This window comes from Megalops cyprinoides, chromosome 3, assembly GCF_013368585.1.
Source record: "Megalops cyprinoides isolate fMegCyp1 chromosome 3, fMegCyp1.pri, whole genome shotgun sequence".
Lineage (NCBI taxonomy): Eukaryota > Metazoa > Chordata > Actinopteri > Elopiformes > Megalopidae > Megalops > Megalops cyprinoides.
In genome coordinates this window covers 52365469-52392536 of record NC_050585.1, presented here as the reverse complement: position 1 = coordinate 52392536, position 27068 = coordinate 52365469, and the positions used below count along the sequence as shown (strand labels likewise).

Below are 27068 nucleotides of genomic sequence, written 5' to 3'. Positions count from 1 at the left end.
CACCCTGACCATTACACCACAGCTGAGACAGCAGTTGAGTTGAGGCAGAGGAGTGATAAATAAATATTTTGAATTACACCTAAATATTTACATTTCCACACATTTCAGCAAAGGAAAGATGAAGAAAAACTACAAATTGTTCTGGTAGAGGAAAACGCTGCAGCTTTAGCAGCATGATACATATCTGAGTGCCACATCATGAGAGACAATGGGCAGGAAGCATCTGCACAGTAACTGTAAAAATGTAAATAAACGTACTGTATGTATGTGTGTTTCTGTATGTGTATAATGTGTGTGCGCACATATTTTTCAGTTCATTGCAGTTGTAGTTGTAGTTGTGTGAAAATTTCTTTGGTGACACTGTGCACCTGTGTGGTCATGCTGATAAAGCTAGCTTGATTCTGAATTTGACTCACTTGGTCTTGCAGTAGGCCACCACGCACACGATGCCCACCACCAGCAGTGCCACGCAGATGCCCGTGATTGTCAGAACCCTCCTCTGGTAGAGCTCCTCCGCCTCTGTGGAGGGCAACACACAAAAACACGCCCTCAGCGCCTCTCCCTCGGATCCCAACCCCTCCACCAGCACCCCCATCACCACGCCCCCCCCCCCCGCCACCCCACACACACACCCCCACCTGCACTGACCCTCTCGCTCTCAGCCTAACTCCCAGGCCCTCTCTCTCAGAGCATGATCAGGCTGACGGGCTGTGTGGGACAGATGTTCTGGCAGCGACCCGGAGAGGGGCAGCTGGGGCGTGCCTGGCTCCCGCTCTGAGCCCTCCGGCAGGACAGGTCTCGCTCTAGTGAGCGGAAAAACACCGCCCCTCCCTCCCCGTCCTGACTGACCGCTCCCTCAGGGGTGACACCCCGAAATGTGGGGGTTCCATACCTCTCGCATTGAACAGCAAACACCGAACAGCCTCCATTTGTCTTGTACAGTGGGCTTGGCATGGAAAATTGCTTTCTAATAAAGTATAGTCTTTTTCTTCTAATTATTAAGAAATTACAAAGGCAGCATATATAATGGTTCATGTTTTAATCTTGCCCTTCTGCCCTCTTAAACGAAAAACAACTGCTAATGATAATGGCTCTCTCTCTCTCTCTCTCTCTCTCTCTCTCTCTCTCTCTCTCTCTCTCTCTCTCCCTCTCTCTCCCTCTCTCTCCCCTTCTCTCTCTCCCTCTCTCTCTCCCTCTCTCCCTCTCTCCCTCCCTCTCCCTCTCTCCCTCTCTCTCTCCCTCACCCGGTGTCTTAGAGCATCATGCTGCGCAGAGTCACTGATGTTTAAATCCTCTCTGTGGCTCCGCCCCTTCAACATGCTGCATCACGCGATGCTCACGCCTCAGCCTGAATCAGTGAATCTGCGCAGCACCTGCACTCCGTCTGCGCAGTGTCTGCGCAGCACCTGCACCCCGTCTGCGCAGCACCTGCACTCCGTCTGCGCAGCATGGTGTCCTGAGCCTGCAGGCGCCTGCAGGAGGACCTCACCGTGTCTCCATTAACGTTTAAACTGCAGAGAACATCTTTCACACACTGCACACGCTCCCCGCTCCCTCCAGCCGCCTCTCTCCCTCTTACAGGGGGTCAGTAAGCTTCAGATGTTAGTCTGAGTGAACATTACGAAATGTGTGATGGGAAAAGGTCAGAGGTGTAGCTGGGTGCAGACTGCTGCTGTGGAGTGGGGTTAAAACGATGCCCACGATGGTTCTAAAACCCTCTGTTTAAGGAGATATGTTTCTCCTTTGTGTGGAAGAGGGGCAGTGTCTCAGCAGTACAAGAGTATAAAACTCTGATAACGCTAGCGCTAATGAGGACACAGCGGCATTAGCTTTAAATCCCGACCGGCTCAAACCGCAGAACACATTGACCCGGTGCTCTTATTTCACGGACACCTCGACTGATCACTGAGAGGGTGTCAGAGCGAGTCTCCTGAGATCCAGTGTGTACACGCGCTTCTGGATCCAGCATCGGCTCTTACTTTCTCTCTCAGCCATTTACTCGGCTTTGGATTGCAGCCGATGACGGCACACATACCACATGCTCAAACGCTTCACATTTTGAGAAAACTCCAATGCAAATGTAAAGCTGTTGATTAAGTAACTGGACTAATCAAGCCCTGGTAAAAACAGTGTACACATCAGCTCTCCAGCAACTGATTTTGACACCCCAGCTTCCCTGAACAAATCCTAACACACCCCTGTCTCCCATTGGCTCTGTGGCCCAAAAGCTTCTCCATTCCCAGTGTACTATTCATATTAAATTCAGACCGTGAAAGGCCCAGCAGCAGGGCTAAGGACCACACCACTGACCCGATGAAAAGCATCGGCCTCATATTTCTGCTCTAATGTTGACATCATAACAGAGGTGTTCATGACACAAACGCCCAGGTCAGTGTTCTGCAGTTTTGGCTGTTTAAATTTCAAATATATTTTGGCATTTTAAAATTCAAGGGCTGGGAGTGTGGTGTTATATAATATAAAAACATTCTTACTGCATGCAGTCATGTACAGTAAAATTAAACAAAAGATAAAATTAAAGCAAATGCAACTAAGAGAAAAAGTTATATTTCTCCCTTGGAAATGTTCCTGTGAGGATAGGAGGTGTGGTATTATCTGGGCAAAGGCCAAGAGAGCACAGCACCGATGGACTTCAGATCCATTGTAGACCAAACTGGGAGGAGGGGCCAGAGGTGAAGGTTGTGCTGCTAGTGTGTGGGGCTTGTAGGAGGAGAAGGGGCCAGAATATGGGCTGTGCCAATGAGAAGCAGGGCCTGTTGGAGGAGGGGCCTACGGAAGCTGAGCTCAGAGGAGAGGGTGCCAGTACTGGACGATGTTGTGAGTCTGGCAGCCTCCCTGACTTTGGCTTACAGTCAACATGAAGTGTATACTGTACAGTACCCTCCCAGGAAATATGGCTCAGTTCCCCTTACATACACACCCCTCTGCCAAGCCTACTGGGGGTCACAGGAACTTTCCACATGGAGAGAAATGTAAAACAAAAAAAGTATTATCATCTAGTAGAAATAATTAATTACATAATCACTTCAAATGGAGCAAGGCATGCAATGATGCTTTCAAGGAAATATCAACATAAAAACATATTCGTGTCCAGTTTTTAACCCATGATCCTTTGGCGCAGAGGAGCATCAGAGACAGGACATTCAGACACAGAACACAGAAAGGTGAGAAGCACCTGAAGAAGGAATGGGGGGGGGGGGGGGGCAAAGGTAAGGCTGGAATTGCATGCTTGTTACATGAGAGAAACAGCAGGGGGAGTAAGAGAAGGGCAAACCTCCACAGAACTTTCCCTAAACAGCACTCATTTGCTTTTTCCATTGAAATGGTCTGGAAAAGGCTGGACTGCACCCTGTCAATCAAACCCCAACAACCAATACGCTACAGTACAGCACAAGCACCGCCCACAAACCCCGCCCACTTCCTGATAACCTCTGTATACACAGACAAACAGTACGGCACCAGTTCTGGCATCACATAGGGCTTTCCCCTGTACCCTAACCTGTCTCAATGAGCAGGTATTTCTAGCAACAAGTCCTAAGCAATGTGCAGTCTACATTTAGTGAGAAACATGTTCAACAATTAAGGTCCTCTAGTTAAGAGGATTCATAAGGTGAATAAAATGTGTGTGTGTGTGTGTGTGTGTGTGTCTGTGGTTTCATAGTTGTGTGTAGCCATGCAGAGGTTGGCAAAGACTATGCTGTATTAAAACTGCCTAGAATATTTTTAGTATTTAGTAATTTTGCGTTTTAACTACCATCAAAGTTAACAGCATGCCAGTGTAAACCCAAACAATCCAAAGACATCATACTTTGTATAGTGGTAACACTGTCCCAGATAATACTCCATCAATCCAAAGAAATCATACCCACTTCCAAGTAAGCAGTATCCCAGTGAAAATTCTCTTGGTCAAATGAGATCGCAGTCACTACCATGTTAACTCTATCCCAGTGTAAACTCTCAATTACAATGTTAACACTATGCCAGTATTAAGTCATAGTCCAATATAATTGCATGCAGCTTGGGCAACCCAGAGTCTATTCGGACACACCCCAGACACCCCACCCGACCCCCTCTACACCCCAATAACGAATGCTGCAAAGAAAAACCTGGGTGTTTAAAGAAGGGGGCTCCTTGCCAGTAGCAGTGTGTTCAGTGGGGTGAATCATTCAATGATCAACAGATGAAATGATTTAGTTGTTAATGTCAGTACAGCTTCTCAAAGGAGTGGGAAAACAGAAAAAAGCACATGTAAATTTCATGAATCAAAAAACTTTTCATACCCATAAATCCAATTCCAAGGTGCGCTGCCAATGTAGAAAGTTGCAAAAAGAAAGAAAAACAATGCAGTTTCAGAGAGAGGTATTCCAACACATAAAAACAACTCTGTGTGTGTGTGTGTGACTAGTGCACGATCTTCAAGACACACTGCCACAAGTGAACAACGCTGACAGACACCATTGCTCACTTTCTCCACACAAGCATGAGAGAGTGAGAGCAGCAAGCACCAGGGCATGCATTAGCAAGACAGAAACGACAGTTAGCGCAACATTTCCTACAGCTGATTTACCAGTTACCATGCCATCAGTTCTGTTACTGCTAAACACAGTAACTGTCAAAACCAGCATAGCTGGTGAGGCTGACGCTGAGACCTTATCATCTTATCTTAGACAGCTAGTTCAGCTGACATATCTGGGATCGTTTATGGATTTTATCTGGAACACTGCAACGTATGAGGACATGACATTATTATTACTGCATAAGATTTATTTTTATAGATCATAAAAATGACAAGATCAGCATTTAATGTCTGACTATCTTCAAATGCACAACTTACACAAGCACATGGGAATTTTGATGAGGCATGGTTAATGGTTAATACTGTCCATGTACAGTATATTAAAAAAAAACTTGGATATGGAAATCCTTGCTTATATGCCATAAAAACATAAAAATATTAATTTTCTCATTGCAAATGGTCAGACATGAGAAATTAATATTTAAGTTTTGCTACTGATAAATGCACCAGATTGTTCAACATATGAAATCTGAAAAACCCTTATCCTTAATTTCGAGCAAACAGATAATTTTAACATTTTTTTTTTGTTTTTATTTCTAATGAGACATTTGATTATAAGCTCCATTTAGCCCCTAAGACACCATATAGACACTATATATCTACCAGTATGTGTACTCAGAATGTACTACATGTAAGATGATATATACACTCCTCAGGCTCAACACACACCGTATTTAACACACAAGCATGTAGCAGATTTACACGTAGTTCACTTGTAGAATCTCAAACCAGCAAAATATGAAGTAAATGTCTCAGTCTTAGACTGATCTTACTCATCAGTGCAGCTGCAGAAGGTCCATGAGTAATCTTCAACATCCCATAATATTCCAAAAAAAAATTGGTGCCAAAACATGAAAGAATCCACAAAAAAGGGATCTCAAGGGGAAGAGGGACCTCAGCAAAGACATATAACAATGGGCTAACTGCACAGAGCCCTAGCAGATCTTCTTTGGATGATGATGTAGGTAGCACACAGCTGCATCCTAAAATGCACCCCCATGAGTAAGTGGACGTCTTGAACTTTATAATGTTGCTTGGTGCTTCAGCACCGGTTTGTTCCTGCATGCCGCCAATTCCCCAAACACACTGAAAAACCATAAGTGGCCCTGAACCCTCTGTCTGTAAGCACGCACCTAGTGTTCTGAGAAGTCTTCGCTAATTGTTTGCAGACCCCTTCGCTTTCTCGTTCTTCCTTTTTATTTTTGGAATCTCAATTTGAAAAAAGGAAGGACTGCAATGGATTCTAAGAACAGGAACAATGAAATAGCATAGCATATTAAAAAACAAAACAAAAACTCCAATGAGGGCAGTGGTGGTGGGTTAATTACAAAAAAGTTTGGAGTCTGCATCTCAGTGAAGAGTGGAGAAGCCACGCTCCTTGTGGGCCGTGGGGTCGGCTGGCTGCTGTTGTACCTCAGAGATTAAATCTCTTATTTGGATGAAATGTCAGCTCTGTTTGGTTTACAGGTGTAAACTGGTAGCTGCATGGACATTTAGGCCTTTCACCAGAGGTCTATCCTGCGCCACTGCTTAGAGCAGAAGGACTGAAACACCAGGTCAGCGAGAACAAGGGAACATCAGGCCATGAGCTGTGTCTCTGCTGGCTGTTACACACATTACATTAAATTTACATTATTGGCATTTAGGAGAAGTTCCATCCAGAGCCACTTATATAGGTTACAATTTTTACATGTTATCTGTTTATATAGCTGGATATTTACTGAGGCAATTGTGGGTTAAGTACCTCGCCCAAGAGTACAACGGCAGTGCCCCCATGGGGAATTGAACTGGCAACCTTTTGGTTTACGAGTCCTGCTCCTTACCACTATGCTACACTGCCACCACACACAGCAGGCTGAGGGCACAGAGGTTGAAGGAAAACAGCGCTGACTGCTGCTGTTGCTGAATATCCGCTTTTCACCATCATACCTGCAGCTCGTGTTTGAGAGGGGTCATGTTCCCCGGGGCTCGGTGAGCAAAGCACACAGGATACACAGTCAGGGGTCACCTGGGCGCAGGTGGGAAACCCCCACTGCAAAGAGTGACCCGCTCAATGGGGAGAACGGGCAGGGGCGCCCACAAGAGGTTAAACTCTGAAATCTGGGCAGCAACAGCAAATGGCAAATGTAAAACAGCAGTCCCCTCTGGAGGACCGCAGGAAACGCGTTTTCCGCAGGTTTTTTCCCTCGGTGGAGCAGTGGACGGTGCAGGAGCGGGGAAAGCTGGCTCTGTCTGACTCAGTCCCCCTCTCACAGCCAATATGCTGAACATGCTCTGCAGCAAATCCCTGCTGTTGTCATGACAACACGCTGCTGGCAGCTCAGCTGACTGTGGTCGAGCGTTGCAGGTTTCTTGGGGGAAGTGGGCTGGGGGGGGCGTACCCCCAGTACTAATAACCGGCTATTCACCGACACTAATGTGTCTATGCACTGCGTGGAACTGTACCTACACCTGTCTGCCATTTTTTGAAGCAACCACAGATCTATGCCCTTTTCCTGAAATTGACTGACAGCTTAGAGCTACCCTAGCTGTAGTGACATCACTGGCAGTTTGAAAAGTGGGAGGGGTGGGGAAAGTGTGTGTATTTGGGGGGGGGGGGGGGGGGGGCATTTAACCCTAGGGATAACTGTCACTTGGGCATATCATTAGGTAGGTATCACGGTACCATACCTACATAACATCCATTACAGAGGCCTTTTCTGGTGTGCTCCAGTTAAGATGTTCCTGGCCTGATGATAACCGTGGTCACATTGAGCAGATGGCTGGACCAGCATACAGGTAGACCTCACTGAAGCAGTGAGCACCTGTCACAATTCTGGATAGATCTGTTTTTTTTTTTACTCACTTATTCTGAAGTAGCAGACACAGCTAAATTTTGAAGTAAAGCTGGGTTAATTACCTTATTCAAGGATAACCAGGCAGGACTGCTGAAGGTCACGTTCTGCGGTCATGATGCTCTTGGACCAAAGTTTACTGGTTCTTTAGGTCAAATGAAAACTGTGACCATGAGCCTATTCCCTTGCATTAAGAGGAGTTAGGGAGGAAGGTCTTTGCTACAGAGCTGATGTATACAAGGCCAAGTATAACTGTTGCCAGGTATAACTGAGCAGTCACAGCTCACAGATAGCAAGTGCCTTCTTTGCTTTACTACCATCTAGTGGTGAAACAAGGTACTGTTGATCATTCCTGAGGGAGCTGCTTGGCCAGTCAGTCAGCTTGTATGTCAGGGATCATTCACCTACATTTACTCTCTGACTGTGTCAGGAATATCAAGAATGGGATAGCAACTCCCTGCAGTAGAACACCATGTCAGCTTCATCCAATCAGTGGCTGTTATACTGGAGGTTTTATCCAGTAAGGTGTTCTAACACTCAGAGGGGTGTGGTCAGCAAGTGACCACAGCCTGAAGGTGTTCAATGGTTTTCATTGACTTTCTCTGTTAGTGCCTTGTCTGAACTCTGTCAGGGAGGCTTGAAAGAGGCTTGGCAACTGCATCAGCCTCCCTTTGGGAATCATGATTGCTCTACTTTTATGATTATTTCATTTTTATGAAAATTTGAAAGTGAAATTTATTCCACCCTTTTGCTCTTCTTTGCAACTGTTGTACAACAAAGCTGCAGAGCCTAGGATTTACCCAATATCAAAATTTTCATTTTTTATCAACCTCCCAACGGGAGGTAGATGTAGCTGCCAAACATATCTGCACACATCCTCAGTTATTCAGAATCTTCTGCTGTGATCGCTCAGTTACACAGCCCTGCTGAGTGTCACAGCACCTGATTGGATAAAACATTCAGTACCACAGTCAGTGATTGGATGAACTTCTCAGCAATGCTTTTGAATACGACTGAGCCCAGGCTTCTCTCAGATGGGTTTCTATGACTACCATTGTCTTTTCGGACATCAACAGTGTTAGCTGAGGGCAATTCCGTGAATTATCAACCCGTACGTGTGCAGAACACTGAAACCTGATCCGCTGGAACAATTTCGCTTCAGTTAAGAATTCCAGGCAATTGCTTGGTATTTGATTAACTATGCCTGAGGGAGAGTAAGGGCTTCCCTCGTTACTCCCTCTTGTTTCCCTGGAATTTCCACACGGTGCGGACGTGCTGTAGGAGAACCGGGCGCAGTGCCTCGGGTCCTCGGGGCTGTCAGCCTCCGTTACATGCTAGATCCTGTTACTCAGTTATGTCATGCATCACTGACAGCGCTGGTGGAAGCAGCTTTTCTGCTACAACAGCACCCGACGTTTTCCTCCGATATCCCTGCAGCTATTTTCTGGTGGTCACTGAAGCGATTACGTGCAATTACCGTTTTCCAATCAAGTAAAGAAAATGACTAATTAAAGTATTTTGAAGGGTGTGATTTCGCTGTTCGCGTTTACAGGAGCACTATGTCACTATGACGCTTTTATGTCACCTTTATGACAGATTTATCTTACTTTGCGAAGCTGCAGACAGGCCTCACAGCATGGTGACATTGGAGGTTTTACAGTCTGTGCTTGGAAGAGATGACTCAAACCTTTAAGAAACAGACCCTTCCAGATGGATTGATTCTGATGGAACATGCTGACAGTCTGAATGCTCTCAGAATCTTTTGCTGTACAAAGCAGGCTAATTTTATGATCTATAGCTCTGACCTGTCTTAGAAATGACTGTAAAAAAAATGAAAATCAAAGTTTTCCACTGATGTAACAAGGTGCTCGAGAGAGCCGCGTCTTTGACTTTCTTATGGTCTGTTGGTTAGCATTTCACATTATGTCAAACGAGGGCTTTCTGCTGGAGCGCTAGAATGTTTTTTTCTATAATGTTTTGAAATGTCATTTCATTCCCAAGTGTACATTTCTATATTTCAGCTATATACATTATCATTCAATTTAATGATTCTACTAGTTTTTGCCTTCCATTTTGGGTATATCTAATGATGTTCTGTTTAATAAAAAACACCATTTAGAACATTTATAAATCTTACGGCATGCAAAAATAATAAAAAATAAATAAATAAAGTGCCAAACATAAACACTGACGAGCACAAACACGCGTGATTGCGAAAGCAGGTGCACTTTAACAAAGCCGATCACTTGAACATGTAAAAGACTGGCTGTCGTGAGCACATTGACCTAAATCCTCCCTGTTTCCCTGCCCTCCGGGTACTGATGGTGAGCATTCCAGAATCTCACTCAGGAGAGTGTTTCTGTGTTCTAGAGAGCTGTTACAGCAGAACGGTTCATCTGTAATTCCTGCTCTTGGGCGTGGAACGGTGTGAGGTGTGTGTGGCACTTCGACGCCGTCAGGACCTAACAGATGAATCATGCATTGGGGTGTTCTGGTGAAATTAATATGGTGTGTGGGAGTCATTTACCTCCATGCACAGTGCTGTGTTACAACTAGAATTTTTTTTATAATTTCTTTTTTCAAAGATAAAAAAAGTAAACAATACTTAAAATACAAGAAGGGTGAACAATACTGAGCAACAAAAAATGTCATGCAACGTCCATTCGTATTAATATTGTTGGTCAATACCTCATGGTTATATGCTGCATTTTACTTCAAGTCTGTAGTGACACTGTAACATAGACATAGCTGCTCCTCGCTCATCACATGCACCTTTGCAATCGAAGGGTTAGTACGCGTGTCGGAGTACGTGTGCAGAGCCTTACTGCTGTCAGCTGTGGATCGGAGCAGTTGCATGCCTCATTGGGTGTGTTAATTGTATACGTTACGTTGCTCTGTTTGCCTGTTCTGTAAGGGCGATACAGGAATGCTTGATGTCTAGCGTGGTTGCAGGGCACAGTTGCACAACTGATGAGTCAACAGACACAAACGCAAATGTTGCAACAGTTAAATCTCAACACGTAAGCATGCTACACTGGAGCTTTCCCATGCAACCTCAGAGACGGGCAGACAGAAGAAGAGATGAACATACGGTAGGGGTAGGATTTGATAGCCATAACGTAGGTTTGACAGCGATCACCAGTAAAATCAATGGGACACCTAGTGGAGGGAGACAAAACCGCAGAGAGAGAGAGAGAGAGAGAGAGAGAGAGAGAGACAGAACAGACAGGAGACCCACAAAGTAAAGGAAAAGAGAGAGGGAGGGGGGGCAGAGAAAGAGAAAACAAGAGAACAGAAAACATGTAATTAGAACAGAGCACAACCCAGATGGCAGAAGCAGAGTGATCCCACTGGAAACACCACTGTGACACACTGCGAGTCAGCCAGCCAATCACAGCTCGTTATTTAGCCAGTGCCCTTGACCTGAGGGAGCTACAGGGTCAGTGATACCTTAGTTGCACTGCCGTTTGTTTTTTTTTAGGGTGAACATACTTTTATAAGGATTGGGCATGTATAACCGCAGAGGCCCTGTTTGCCTGCACCGGGGCCCATAGTACTCAGCAGGACATCTGGGGAAGGAAAAGTGTATTAATGACACAGGAAATGCAGAATCATGACCATCCTTTCCCATCCTGCACTGCAGGATACTCAAAGGCACATCATTTCAGCTCACTAACAAAGTCATGTGCTTACCTTGAACAAACAGCCACTCTGTCTTTCTCAAACAAGGAAGGGGGGGAGGGGGGGACTGACCGTGACGATATCTGACTGTACTTACCATGAAAGAGTGAAAGAGCACACACTGTCAAACACACCTGTTTATAGCCCCTTTGGACTTCATTAAAGGACTGTGAGAGAGAGTGAAGTCATGGAGACCACAAATAGAAAACACAATGACATCAGAAAACAAGAACGAAACCTGGACCAGAGATGAATGATTTAAACGAAGAGATCGGTCCCAGTCATCACAATGCCTCTCCCTTAAATCCTGACCTTTGACCTCATGTCTGAACCACCATGCCATGTCACTACTGGTTGATTTCCAAACGCAACACAGAACCTCTTCCTTAGACCAAAACTCAGATGTTACAGGTAATGGGGCAGTACCAGGTATCAGGGCAGTACCAGGTGACAAAGCAATATCAGCAGTATCAGGTAATGGGACAGAATTAGGAGCATCATTATCAGCAGTATTCACATATGCACACATACTGACACAGATGCACATACACGGACACAAGCAAGCTTGCACATACATGCACAAACAGGTACAAACACAGCTAAAACATAGAGACGGGCTCGCACACACACACACACACACACACACACACACACACGCACACACGCACACACACACACACACACACACACACACACACACACACACACACACACACACACGCACACACACACGCACATGCACATGCACAGCAGCTGATACAAGCACATGCGGTTTTGAGGGTGTGGGAGAATGTGGACATGTGGATTGTATTACTTGCTCTGTGATGCAGACATGCATTAAGTGACAGGTACGTGGTTCGGGAGAGGAGATGTCTTGGAAACAATGTTATCCTGTCAGACACTGCCAGAGGGGCGGACCAATGAGAGCTCAGAAGCATGTCTGTGAGCCAGCCGAGCAGGAGGAGGCTCTTCCTTAGGGAATATACCGAGTAGAGCCCCAACCCCTCCATCCCCATCTCTCCCCCTCTCTCTCCCTCTTTCTCTTTCTCTCTCCCTGCCAGTCTTTCTCTCCTTCTCTCCCCCGTCTCTCCCTCTCTCTCTCTCTCTCTCTTTCTCCTTCTCTCCCTCTCCTCTCTCTCTCTCTTTCTCCTCTGCCTCTCCTCTCTCTCTCTCTTCTTCTCTCCCTCTCTCTCTCCCTCTCTCTCTCTCTCTCTCTCTCTCTTTCTCCTTCTCTCCCTCTCTCTCTCCCTCTCTCTCTTCTTCTCTCTCTGTCTCTCTCCCTCTCTCTCTCTCATTTCATCTGTCTGTGAGATCTAGAGGTCAAAGGGACTAATACCATTAGATTCATTGCTGTCAAAAGGAGTCACTGTTTCATGCAGATGGTGAAGCTTTTGGAATTTGCCCTTGAGTCTGGAAAGATTCATATTTGTCGAGGATGCCTGTCCACTTCATGAAAAAACCCACCATAACCGAGTTACAGACCCCGCAAACAATGCTCTCTGTCTCCACGGTGTCAGACAACCGAGGTTCTCTCATTGCGGAACACCATTAACCAGGGTGAGTTCCTCACCAAAATCTCAAAACCATTTCCCATGGTCCAAACAGCAGAACCACGTTCTAATGCAATCCTTATGGATCCAGCGCTTGGCAACTTAGGAAAGTAACAATAACTAATAAATAACAAAAATTGACCATAGTCTGCTACATTCATAGTGAAGAGACTACAAAACATGTATTATAAAATGCTTGAGTCTTATGTGTAAGTATGTATGTGTGTATGTCAGTAGTTTGCGTACTGCTTTATGAAATTAATAAACAACGATAACTTACTTCTTATATATCAATATATATTAAATGTATTAAAACTATGTATATTAAAAGACAGATAACAGCCAAAATATAAAGACTCCAATGTTTCTCTGTGGTACTCTCCAAATGTCTGAAGTAATCAAAAAAAGGCTAGAGCTCTTCAGCTGAGCTCATTATTCCCATATGGATGGATGAGAAATGTTTTATTTATTTATCCTTTTTTCAGAAAGAAATAGTATTTCCTCAGTCTCCAGGAAGAGGAAATCACTTTTCTTTACGTAAATCATAAAAGAGAGTGGGCTGCCGTGGCAACAGCTGGTGCAGCTGAAGGGTGAAGTTGTTGCAATCTTTTCCACCAATCAATAAACAGCAAATAAAAAAAAACGCACTGGCGGCCACTCAAGACAGCAGAAAACTCTGCGAGGTGAGGAAATCGATGGTGGGCATTTAGCATCCTCCCATGCAGAGGGAGGCTCTCTAACTGGGACGCAGTCACGGAATTCAGAGGGAGAGTGAGAGAGGTAATGTAACTGGTAATCTGAAAGCCCTGATTGGTTTGCCCTCTGAGGTGTAGCTTTGAGCCTGTGTACAGGCAAAGGACACAGTTTTGTGCACACATTTTGAGAGCAGGGGGCCAGCCTGTTACGGTGGAAGTGGATTCATAACCAGATGGTTACTGGTGTAAAGCCAGTTCTTTCTCCTGTCACTACGTGTTTGTCTCCTGTGCCTGTCTATCCTTGTGTTTTCACCTCGTTTACCTCTGTTTTTCTACTTTCCTTGACTTATTTAGCTGAGTTTAGTTGTTTTGGTTACACTTAAAGCTTACCCCAAGTCTCCTACACTACCGTAGCTTGCTTGCTGTTCCTCACTTGTAAGTCGCTTTGGATAAAAGCGTCTGCCAAATGACCTAAATGTAATGTAATGTAATGTAAAGTGAGGCACTGCCACTTAGCAAGGTATTAACCTGAATGACAGGTTCTAAGCAACTCAGCCAATCAATTAATGTATTTATTTGCACATTTTGCATCATTATCACATAATTTCCTGAACTGTAGAAGCTGTGGAGAAAGTACCTTTACCAGAGGGACGAGAAAAAAAAAAAACAAACAGAAAAATGCAGAGCCAGTCACAGCGAGAAAAAGTTTTGACTTGCTGTCCTGCAAGATAACATCAAAAACAACAACACAAAACCTGAGCACTGTACCATATTTAAAATTCATTTGCATATCACCACTTGCGGCCCATTGACTAAGATTTTGTAGAGTTAGCCAGATATGTCACTGGAATTTCAATCAAGCGATCCAGTGCCTCACTGAAGGGCATTGCAGTCACGCTCAAAAAGTTTCAACAGAAATTATACTATTGGCAGCTCTTGTCCTATCTGTGTGGCCTATAATACATGTGCTCTATATTTTACTTTAAGAAATTAGGCTTTTTTTTTTAAAGAAATTAACGTTAACCTGGAAACACAACCCTGAAGGCACGCCTCAGTCCTGGCAGTATGTGCAGGGAGGTCTGCTCATACCTATATTTGGAGACTCTGACGTTCTGACAGATGCAGTGTGCTATGAAATATCCCCCCCCGCCCCCCACGCCAACATGGCCGATAATAGCAGCCTTTGGGTCGTTTGTTAAGGTTAACATCACCCCCGCGGAGCCGTACGTTTCCCTCTGTGAAAGACGGAGGCATAAATAAGGAGAGAACTGTCTGTGGCGCTCGCTGGGCTGCTGAGTGATAACCTTGCAAGCCTGGCCCGTTTTCAATGAGACGGCTCTGGGGCTACAATCTCCTGCAGGTGTCCTCGGCAGTGTCTGACGTCCTGGACCCGCGCCCTCCCGGTAGCGAATTAGCTGCCGCCGGTGAGTTATTGCCGCCTCCAGGTTTGGGAAGGGTCTCGCCGGATGGCTGTTTGCGACCTCGTCCTCTCTCCGGACAGCCGTTTGCGGCCGTGTCCTCTCTCCGGACGGTCATTTGCGGCCGTGTCCTCTCACCGCCAAGCTTGTAAGGCCTGCCTGCCCTGCAGCTCTGAACAGATTTGCGCAGATGTACGCAGATATGCGCAGCTCACAGCACATGTCAAACGGTGCCCCATTCAGAACACACACGCATCTGTCCAAATGACTCGCGCGGGGGCGACAACAACCCCTATTACCGCTGACCATCTGTCTGCCCACCACCACGCTGTGGTCCTCCTGCCTGTTGGCGGGGTCAGTGAGGTGTCTTTTTGGTGTCCCTCCAGGAAGAGTGTTTGCCTTTCACTGTAAGATAAGCCTACTGTCCGACGCAAGGCCTTGGGTGGACAGCAGACACCTCCAGGCTGAGCTGCTTTGGTTGCCCTTTTCCAAATACATTTTTAAAAATAATAAATAGATCGGTGCTTTCCAAAGCAAACGTGCTCAGTGTGTGTGTGTGTGTGTGTGTGTGTGTGTGTGTGTGTGTGTGTAAACCTGGCCCCTGTCTTTGCGCTGTCTTTTTGCGCTCTTAAACGCAGCAGCATTCCCCTTCACCTTCTGGGGGGCCCCCAGACTGCCACAGATGTTTGTTTCTCCACTAAACCAGTGTGACATGGCATTTAAGGTCCTCTGCTGTTCGTTCCTCCACAGTGATTAAGCAGGGAAAACATTGTGGAGCAAAAGCACCTGGCTGTCCTCTGTAAGACGGAAATCAGCTGACAATTTATTTCTGCTAACTTGATTTATCATATCCTGTGGTGGCAATTGGCATCTTATCCTGCATTACTCTACATTGGTAAAATAAAGAGAAGTAAACCACAATTTAAAGTATTTGTTAAGATTTCTTATCTGCAGCAGAGAGAGAGAGAGAGAGGGAGGGAGGGAGAGAGAGAGAGAGAGAGAGAGAGAGAGAGAGAGAGAGGGAGGGAGAGAGACAGGTAGCATGACAGTGTTATGAGACCAGGGGTCCTGGAGAGCCTGCTCTTTGGGGTGGTCTCTGTGAGAGAGATACAGGTTAAAGGTCGATGAGAGGCATGTGTCAGTGCAGAGATGTTTGGGAACAGCTTATTTTGTGCAAGAGAATTTATTGACACAAATTAAAATGTAGCTGTCCAAGATGGGGTCCCAGAGCCACCAGTCAGCTAAAACTTTTATTATTGGTGTAAAAAAATCATAATTCTATCTATCTTTTTATTCACTTGCTTTACTAATACCATTTGTTAACCAAGGTGAGGTCCGTAAAGGGGTTTGTGGCTATATTTCTTTCACTGCAAAGTGTTAAATAAAACTGGATAGAGTGCTGGACTGTAACAGCAAGCGGTAGAGAAAGGGATGGAGTGAGGGAGATCGAGATGGAATGGATGTGTGGGGGGTGAGAACGAGTGCTCAAATTTCAAAGAAAAGGTGACATATGTGAGACAAATAGAGAGTGAGTGAGGGTGAGAGAGAGAGTGAGAGATAAAGGGAGGGGGGAGAGAGAGAGAGAGAGAGAAAGGGAGGGAGAGAGAGACAGAGAGAGAAAGGGAGGGAGAGAGAAAGGGAGGGAGAGAGAGAGAGAGAGAGAGAAAGGGAGAGAGGGGGAGAGACTGTGAAAAAGTAGATAATGTGAGAAATCTGTTTCTGTGGCTTTCTTGAACCAGTAAAGCCAGATGTGAAACCCTCAAGGTCAACACCATCATCAGGAAGGATTTCAGTGGGAAAGTCATCATTTACATGCACCTATCCGATTGGCTGGCCAGCTGGTGACTCAACGACGTTTCTGAGAAAGATCTCACAGTGGACATTCTTCTGATAAATGTTTTGCATTTCAGGGATGCCTAAACAACACACAACGCGTCCCCTGTAAAGTGTCATTTCCAACACATTACCAAATGGGGGCAGGTGGCCAACCAATCAGAGAGAGAGAATTTACAGGACCAATGAGAGTGGAAGATTGAAGGGTTTCTGACGCCACTCACTTACTTGCAGGACAGCTGATTTATACCGTGTATGAAGTAACAGTCACCGCCGTTCACGCAGTAGTTCTTCTCCGACTCGTTGCATCTTCTGGCGTGGCCAGAGCCCGGAGACAGGGTGGTGGTTACTGTGGGAGGAAGCGGAGGGCATATTAACGGCGAGATCCAGAACCTGGAGACAGGGTGGTGGTTACTGTGGGAGGAAGCGGAGGGCATATTAAGATCCATATTGAGATCCAGAAGGCACGTGCACTAAAGGGTTAATACTGCCAACGGGGTACTGTGGAAGATCAGCAATAGGAGCACTATACTCTGAAACACAGATACTGGGAGGAGTATACTCTGAGAAACTAATACTGAGAAAAGCATACTCTGAAACACAGATACTGGGAGGAGTATACTCTGAGAAACTAATACTGAGAAAAGTATACTCTGAAACACAAATACTGGGAGGAGTATACTCTGAGAAACTAATACTGAGAAGTGTATACTCTGAAAATTTAATACTGAGAGGAGTGTACTCTGAAAATGTAATACTGAGAGGAGTGCATTCTTTTTTGCAATCATTTTTTTTTTACTTTTTTACAGATGAATACACTCTTAAACACTAACACTAATAAACACTGTATTCACAAAGTCGAGAGCTGAACAATCAGCGTTCCCTAAAGGACAAGCTCTGGGAGCAGCATGCTCTAAAAGGCTTGTAGTGTGGGCAATATATAACTGAAGGAATAATGCTGAGAACAGTAAACTGACTAAATATTTAGAGATGTAACATCAGACACATTAAACAGACACATTAGGCTTTCCAGACACCGCTGTCTCTGCATACTATTACGAAACAGGAAGCGTGTGTTCAGAGCTCTTTCACAGTGCGGTATCTCTCCCTGATCTTCCAAAGTGGAGAAGAATACAGTCTTATCCCGAGGGGAGGAAGCCAGCTCTGAACTGGGTCAATCTGTACTGTGTCACAGTGGGATGTGGGGGTAGCCCATTTGCTCTAGAAATATTATCATTTTTATTATCATTATCTAAATACAGTGGGGAAAAAACATTTATTAAACCATAAGCCACAACAGACTGTGCACTGGCTACTTTATGTTCAGTTGAACTTGTGACAAATTGGTGACATTTCCAAAGCAAATATCCATGTTTGTCTGTAATACACAGCTGGTTCTCCCTGTTTCACTCTGAAATAGGGGCTCGTGGGAGTTGACTCCAAGTGCCCCCTGATATTTTAATGTCTGGAATTTAAAAAAAAAATTTCCCAAAAATCTGACCTTGTCAATGCTATAATATATGATCAGGTTCAAAAATATAATCACCGACACCTACATTCCTTCACTTAATTCATTCAGGTACAGTTACATTAAATTTGGCCAATGCCCCAATGTCCCATGTTCCATTACCAGGGGAAAAAATATCATCAAGCACTAGACAAATGTTATTGTCTTTTGCATTAAGTCATGTTTTAAAAACACTAGAACTAGAAACACATATAGAAGGATGGAATAATTTCCCAGTTTATCCATTTTTGGAATATTTTTTGTGGAGGGTTCTATAGCAATCTTATTGTAACTAACTGTATACTCATATGAACTGACAATCAACAACAATCAATCAACCCTGACAATGAATCGATCAATCCACTAAAACTATGGATTGGCTGATTGATTGACCTCTTAATCATGGGCTTTTATCACCATGATTACTATGTCCACCTTTTATTCTCTTCTTAATTTTTTCACTGACTGAAAGGTAAACAAATTGAAACAAAAATTGATTTAGATTCACCTGGAATTTAATTATTCTTCTTTACAAGGTATACCTGCATGTGGAGATGACCGATTCCCGTGAATTCTGAATTAATGTGTGTCTTTATAAACATTACAGATTGAGCACAGAGACCAATCAGAAGCCCAGCACAGCAACTCTCCATTTCCTGTTTACAACATGTGTGTGTCTGTATGTATGTGTGTCTGTGTGTGTGTGTATGTGTGTCTGTATGTGTGTGTGTGTGTGTGTTTATACATGTGTGTCTGTATGTGTGTGTGTCTGTGTGTGTGTGTGTATGTGTGTCTGTATGTGTGTGTGTGTGTGTGTGTGTTTATACATGTGTGTCTGTATGTGTGTGTGTGTACAGTGCAGAGCTCTCAGTGCCTGTTTGTACTCCAGGTCAGGGTGAAGCTCTCAGTGCCTGTTCGTACTCCAGGTCAGGGTGAAGCAGTTTCTGCTCGTACTCCAGGTCAGGGTGAAGCGGTTTCTGTTCGTACTCCAGGTCAGGGTGAAGCGGTTTCTGTTCGTACTCCAGGTCAGGGTGAAGTGGTTTCTGTTCGTACTCCAGGTCAGGGTGAAGCGGTTTCTGTTTGTACTCCAGGTCAGGGTGAAACGGTTTCTCTCCCCCTGTATCTGTGCGGCAGTGCTGGCTGGGATCCAGCAGGCGTTGGCAGGATCATCCCCAGGCCTTGTTCCACTGACAGGAGCAGCACTACGCACTTTCATCCACTGCGTACCGAGGAGGACTAACCGCACACAACACCACTGCGCACTTTCAACCACGGCGTACCGAGGAGGACTAACCGCACACAGCTCCACTGCGCACTTTCAACCGCTGTTTGCTGAAGACACGTTTACATTTACTCATTTGGCAAATGATTTTATCCAAAGCGACCTATGAGTGAGGCAGAGTATAACGCAAGCAAAAAGCCGCATAAGGAATCAACAATATTAGAAGCACTGCATGAAAAGTTTCAATAGTTGGCCAGACAAGGTACAAGCTAGCTGCTAGAGTAGCACCTGTATATGAGTATATGAAACCATGGGCTAAATTTTATGATATAAGAAGTTGCCTTAGGTGGTAGTGAAGAGCACTACCAGCACAGGTCACCACTGTACAGCTTCAACTGAAGACAGCAAAAACAAAAAAAAAAACAAAAGCTAACCACGCCAACAGTGAGCTAACAACGCAGGTTACAGCTCAGCGGTGAACACCACTGTTTACGGAAAGCACAGCTAACAGCACAGATCAGCACCGCACAGGAAACTCCACTTTTTTTGCTGAAGATCAGATCTAACGACACAGGTTAACCACAGGTTATCACACACACGGGAGCCCAGAGCCCTCCTGTCATCTGTCATGACTCACTCTTCCTTTAATTACACCACACCTCTCTCTCCCTCTCTCTTTCTCTCTCTCTCTCTCTCTCTCTATCTCTCTCTCCCCCTCCTTCTCCCTCTCTTTCTCTCTCTCTCTCACTCTCTTACTCTCCCCCTCTCTCCCCCTCTTCTTCTCCCTCTCTTTCTCTCTCTCCCTCTTTCTCTCTCCCCCTCTCACCCTCTCTCTCTCTCCCTCTCTCTGTCTCCCTCTTTGTCTCTCTCCCTGTCTCTCTCTCCCTCTCCCTCCCCCCCTCCATGGTGTAAAAGCCATGTCACCACACTGTGTTGTTTCCCCTGTTTACGTTAGCGAGCTGCTCCTCCTCAGCACAGCGCTTGTTGTACTGTTCCCCCTGTTTACGTTAGCGAGCTGCTCCTCCTCAGCACAGCGCTTGTTGTACTGTTCCCCCTGTTTACGTTAGCGAGCTGCTCCTCCTCAGCACAGAGCTTGTTGTACTGTTTCCCCTGTTTACGTTAGCGAGCTGCTCCCCCTCAGCACAGCGCTTGTTGTACTGTTCCCCCTGTTTACGTTAGCGAGCTGCTCCTCCTCAGCACAGCGCTTGTTGTACTGTTCCCCCTGTTTACGTTAGCGAGCTGCTCCCCCTCAGCACAGCGCTTGTTGTACTGTTCCCCCTGTTTACGTTAGCGAGCTGCTCCCCCTCAGCACAGCGCTTGTTGTACTGTTCCCCCTGTTTACGTTAGCGAGCTGCTCCCCCTCAGCACAGCGCTTGTTGTACTGTTCCCCCTGTTTACTTTAGCGAGCTGCTCCCCCTCAGCACAGCGCTTGTTGTACTGTTCCCCCTGTTTACTTTAGCGAGCTGCTCCCCCTCAGCACAGTGCTTGTTGTACTGTTCCCCCTGTTTACGTTAGCGAGCTGCTCCCCCTCAGCACAGCGCTTGTTGTACTGTTCCCCCTGTTTACGTTAGCGAGCTGCTCCCCCTCAGCACAGCGCTTGTTGTACTGTTCCCCCTGTTTACGTTAGCGAGCTGCTCCCCCTCAGCACAGCGCTTGTTGTACTGTTCCCCCTGTTTACGTTAGCGAGCTGCTCCCCCTCAGCACAGTGCTTGTTGTACTGTTCCCCCTGTTTACGTTAGCGAGCTGCTCCCCCTCAGCACAGCGCTTGTTGTACTGTTCCCCCTGTTTACGTTAGCGAGCTGCTCCCCCTCAGCACAGTGCTTGTTGTACTGTTCCCCCTGTTTACGTTAGCGAGCTGCTCCCCCTCAGCACAGTGCTTGTTGTACTGTTCCCCCTGTTTACGTTAGCGAGCTGCTCCCCCTCAGCACAGTGCTTGTTGTACTGTTCCCCCTGTTTACGTTAGCGAGCTGCTCCTGCTGGTGAGAGCTGCAGTGTGCCGCCTGCTGCAGCAAGTGGAAGCTGGGCCATTCCCGCCCCGCTCAGGAAACCACACACTGTCGCTTGTGCAATCCCAGTGTGTAGCTTTTTTTTCTCACCTGCCTGGCTGCAGGGGTGGCAAGCTTATAGGCTGTAAAATAAAGATTTTACTCCCTCGCTCTCAAAGAATTTGTGAGAGAGAAAGTTTATTGTTTAAAAAAAAAGACATTGACGTTTTGTTCTACGTGACCTTTGCCAAGATTACACAGAGACAAACATTCTGCAGACAATTCCTACCTGTCAAGCCTCACGGTTTTCTCTGGAGTTTCGGGGTTTGGACTCGTTTCAAAATCATGGGGGCGTGACAAGTTTTTTTCATGCTTTTTTAAAATTCTTTCAGGCAAAACAGTCTTACGTTCTGCTTGTTGGTGTTCGGTCCCTCAAATTATTCCCAGTACCTCAGGTGCATTAAAACAACTGAAACTACGCTGGATCCTGTTTACGTTAGCATGCTGCACAGCACTGTATACCGTCCTCTTGCGCTTACAGGAAATGACCTCGTTCACTGTCTTTCAGTCAGAATCCTCACTACCCAAGCCAATGCATTCCCGTGGCACAGCAAGCCCAGGGTTGCCAGGTCAATTCCAGGATCCCAAACACATGTGGCCTCATCAACCCAGACAGCCAATATTATGACATCACACGGCCAAAACAAAAGTTAAACTTTGCTTTGCAACAAAAAAAAAAAATCTAAACAAAAGGAATAACAAACTTTGTTTTGCAAAAAACGAAACAAAACAAAAAAAAAAAGACCAAACTGCCAGCTGGCTTCTTACAAGAAAATAGTCACTAAGATAACACAAATTTGGCAGCAACACAAATACTGGTTATTATTTCTCAGAAACGACTTCACTGTTATTATAACTCAAAAGGCATATTTTATTTATTGTCGATTGACACAATAGTTGGAGTAAAAGTCAAAATAAACCAGAACACATGCTAGCAGCAAGTCAGTGAAAAATCAATGAAAATTCAGCCCATTCAGTGCAATATCTAAGGAAAATTCGGCCAATTCAGTGCAATATCTAAGGAAAAATCAGCCAATTCAGTGCAATATCTAAGGAAAAATCAGTCAATTTGGCTGCAAAAGCCAAACGAGTCCTTGTGTGCACTAAGCGCATCCTCTTTCGCCTTTGATTTTAAAACTATATTTAAAAATATCCGAATACGTCTCAACATCTAGAGAAAATCAGCTTTTTGGTGATTAGATGCCATCTGTTGAGAACATAACAGAATTGGCTCCAATCCTGAGCCCAAAGGAGGAAAAAAAAAACGTTAACTACTGTTGCTAACCAGTGGATCAGGAAGTCCTGACATTATCCTGTTGCTTGCGGCCATCTCCGTGATGGGATGTGTTGGCAGGTAACTGCTGACATCTGAAGATTGCTACTTAGTGTTGCCAGCTCTGTGTTTACGCTGAAGTGCCACGCTTACATTATTTAATATCATGCAGAGTACTTTTTGTGACTGTTTGCCAACTAGGTATAAAAGTATCAACTTCTGTAAACAACAGCTACTCAGATTGTTTGGGTTACAGGAATCCATAGTGATCTTGTAACATCATAAAAAATTATTGCGTGAGTACTGAGAATGATTGTTTTTTTTTGGTCTGGTTTTGTTTTATTTTTGGCGCTTCTCATAACTGCAGTAATATCATTAAGCTATCCTGTATGTGATTTTCATATTCAGTGATTTTAAAATAATAAGTTTTACTTAGAAATTATATCTTTACCAAATTCCTCAACCAAAATTGGCAGTTACATTACACAGCAATAGCCATACATTGGGGCAATTTACTTGATTCATGTGTGAATGCCATTAAACAGGCAATACAGTACAAAAATAAGGACAAGCGATTCCTAATTTGGTAATTTGTGTATGGGCTTTGGGCAGAAAGTGAGTGGAAAACAGTATGAATGTTATACATGAACACTGCCTGCAAATGCTGTGCAAATCACAGTGTCTGAGGGTATCTGTCAAATAAATCAATAATAATAAATTTTATAACAATAATAACTCCTTGTTTAATCTCATAGTTTGTGACATATTTCAAAATAAGTTCAATTTGACTAAAAGGAATGAGATATTTATAAACAGGGCATCAAGGGTTGTTCTTGGAGAAAACCTGATACCTGTCGCACTTGTAGACATACAAACTTGCTGAACTCAACTTGTAAGTTATGCAGTGTATAACTATAATAACTGTATGTATAACTATGTATACCATCAGTATATACTACTGACCCTGGATATGCTGTGATCTGTATAATGATTTTACCAGCTTTAATTTATGTTGCCGTTACTCATTTGTGACACCTGCCAACCACACCTACAGGAAACCTCACATCAGGCGACTGCACCATACCTTTACCTGTCAACCACACCTACAGGAAACCTCACATCAGGCGACTGCATCATACCTTTACCTGTCAACAGGAGACAGTGGGACAGTGGTGAGTGCACCTGTGTTAATAAGGTGCTGTATCGATGTGTTCTGTCACGTTTGAAGCTACAGGTGCAGGATCCTTCCCACAGAGGAACCCCAGTGAAATCAGCACCTTTTAATGATGGGGATCACCATGGTGCCTGTCCCACTTCCTGTGGTCTAGAGCGGAACACCACATTATTTTTCGGTTAATTTCTATATACTGCAAAACATTCATTTTTGTACCTAATAGTATGTTACACATTATGCATTACATCCTTTATCTATACAGGTATCTATCTATAGACAGCTAGACAGATATTTTAAAAGACACATTTTAAAAGACAATAAAATTTACAAAGGAAGTTTTACAGCCAGAGACTTGCCTGTGCTTGGTATTATACATCCAAAACTACACCGTGGACTGTGGGGTTGTGTGTCTGTGTGGCTGTCCCTGGGTTCACTCTCAAATACCACTTGACTTTTTTTCCCTAGAGGACTGAAAATTTCACTCATCACACACATTCTTCTCCCAATGGCAGCGGCACACAGGAAACAAGCCGTCTGTCCAAAGAGCACAGTGAGTGATTAATCCAGCCACATAGCTGTGGGGTGGAAAGAGCTGCATCTGTCTGAAAACATCAGCGTGACACGGAGTCCACTTTAACACTACGGAGAAACAGCATCGTTGTGTAAATTACAGGCACCTAAATCTGCTGGTTTTCCAAGTGCAGGCCTGTAACACACAGTGCATCCTAAGTGAATTCACACCCAGGCATTTCAAAGCAAACACACGTGCGTTCGCTTGATGCGGTGCCACATTTAAGACACAATATTAATAAATCAAGTTGAAAGCCGGAATGCAAACGCAGGAATGTTGTTCATGGAGATCCTACAGAATTCCCGTTTGTCATGAGAAACGCACATACCGTGGCAGATATGCTGTGAATCTGATGAAATATTTGCATGGAATTCAGTTTATGTAACTTTTAAAACAGAAACATTTCTAATATAAATAATTAAATGATGATATCACTGAATGTCACAGCATCGTTTCACTGCATTGTGCTCTGCAAAGCGATCTGTGATTATTCCAACGTCAGGAGATTGGCACTAAAATAAAACTGGATGGGCTGATTGATTGGAGTTGATGTTTTACGTCCTGCATGTCTTGACAGTCAACATTTTTTTAGATCAGCTCTCTCTGGATTAAGTCTGTCAGGGCTGACAGTTATGATGAATATAAATATAAACTACCCTGTATTATGTGTTCCATATTTCCAGGCGTATAGCATGTGTGGAAAAAGATCTGCTCTCGTTTTAGGCTTTAAAGGACATGCTCCACCTGAGCTCCACGGGGTTAGCGATTCTTTGTCCTCCTTTGCATCCTGGGAATCCTATTTTCTGAATCCTGAGAGAGGTGGCTTGTGGGTAGCGGGGGTGTTGGGGGGAGGGATGCTGTCAGACTCTCCATTTGTGGTGGGGGGTTTTGGAGGGAATGCAAGCCTCTTCATGGTGTGCCTCGCTCGATTTGAAGAGCCTCTTAAAGGCTGGGAGGGCAGGGGCCGTGACAGGGCCCCAGCATTAACGGCCCATTTTCGCAGTTTCAGAAATCGCTGTTTCACATTCCATCAACGCCTGCGATGGAACCCCCTCATGCCTTCCCCAGTGGTGCCTGGCAGCCCCCTCCCTGCTGGAGGTAACACCGGTGGGCCACCAAGGCAGAGGATCTCCCTGAGAAACCTGCAGCAGAACCCTTAGTCAGTGCAGTGATGGGGATTCTGTGCTGTAGGAGATGCTGTCTTTTCAATAAACTTTACATGCGTTCCTGTTTCTCTTCAGTCACTTATCACAAAGAGTAAGCCCTTCCCTGAGGTCCAGGCCAAAACATCTGATCGGGGTCTTTCAACTTAGACATGTACTCATCCCCCAGTTTGTTTAGCTTTATAAATCTCCCCCTCTTTACCTCAGGTGATGTGTAGTGAGAGGCGCACACACACACATACACATACACACACACACACACACACACACACACACACACACATACACACACACACACACACACACACTCACACACTCAGACATACACACACACGCACACACACGCAGACACACGCACACACACATACACACACACGCGCGCACACACACACACACACACACACACACAATCACTCTTTACCATCCCATCACCCTGCCTGATTTGAATCCTCTCACACCCTGCACTACTACAGCAATCATAGAGAAGAGCAATCACACAAAGGCTTCCTTCTTTCTCTTTTTCACGAGGCCAAGGTTCATGAACAGGACAAACATCAGGTCAAGGCACATTCAATGAACCTGAAAATGGGTGGGGTAGGAATCACACACATGATGTGGACGAATCACAGCCTTCCACTTCAGAGGGCAAAATCTCTTGATTGGTTCATCTTGCCGCGGTTCATACGTTCAGCGTGGTCAGTGGCAGGGTTGGTAGATGCGCTGTGCCAGGGAAGCAACAGCCTGACAGAGTGCTCTCAGAGTGTGCGGAGAGGCAGGGTGCCCCTCCAGTCCCACAGCCCCAGAGCGGGTCATTAACGTGCCCCCCTAAGAGGGCCTGGTCAGCGGGTGTAATTAATACCCCAGGGCCCAGGAACCGAAGAGGGATGGAAAAAAATAAAGCCAGAGAGGCCATCTGGAAAACATCCCAAACAAACGTGTCTTTCAGCGTGTTCCGAGGTTTCTAGGAAAGTCGTAAAGCGGGAGAAGAGGGGGGTGTGCCGTGGCTGCACATGCCCCGAGCGGGGGCTCGGGAGAGTGCCTCCTGCCCCTCAACGCCTGTTTGCTTTTTAGTGCCGAGGATCAAAGGTCCCGAAAACGGCCCCTGCACATCAAAGAATTCCAAATTAAATGTAATCCCCGCCCGAGTGCGACAATCACGAGAGCCACTAGGCGGGGAGCACTCACGGGACCAAACCCACCCCTACAGCACCCCAGTGGTCCAGCGGACCAACAGCCCAGCCACCAGAGAGGAAAACCTGCTGGGTCTCACTCTCTGAACCTAAAAATCAGCACCCCAACACTCCAACAGTCTAATGGTCCAACAGTCTAATGGTCCAACGGTTCAATTGTCTAATGGTCCAATGGTCCGGCCACCAGAGAGGACCACCTGCTGGATCTCAGTCTCTGAACCTCCAACCCAGACAGCTGCTACATCACTTCACAAGTCACTAATGACACATTCTCTCTTCCTGCAAATTAGTGAATTCACCAATACCTCACCTTAGTGA

General features: G+C 45.3%; 1 protein-coding gene across 6 annotated transcripts in view; it reads right to left on the bottom strand.

Annotated features, from left to right (window-relative positions):
- Positions 1-27068, bottom strand: part of nrg2a (neuregulin 2a) — a 95313-nt gene that overhangs the window by 7698 nt on the left and 60547 nt on the right. For 4 of the 6 annotated variants that reach the window (XM_036524942.1, XM_036524941.1, XM_036524944.1 and 1 more), the window contains exons 4-7: positions 16834-16954; positions 10921-10997; positions 4299-4322; positions 417-519 (exon numbers count right to left, since the gene is read on the bottom strand). In XM_036524942.1, coding sequence (XP_036380835.1) covers positions 417-519; positions 4299-4322; positions 10921-10997; positions 16834-16954 — 325 coding nt within the window. Of the gene's footprint in view, positions 1-416; positions 520-4298; positions 4323-10519; positions 10588-10920; positions 10998-16833; positions 16955-27068 lie in introns of all 6 variants that reach the window. The other 2 variants (XM_036524946.1, XM_036524943.1) reach the window with 1 other exon arrangement.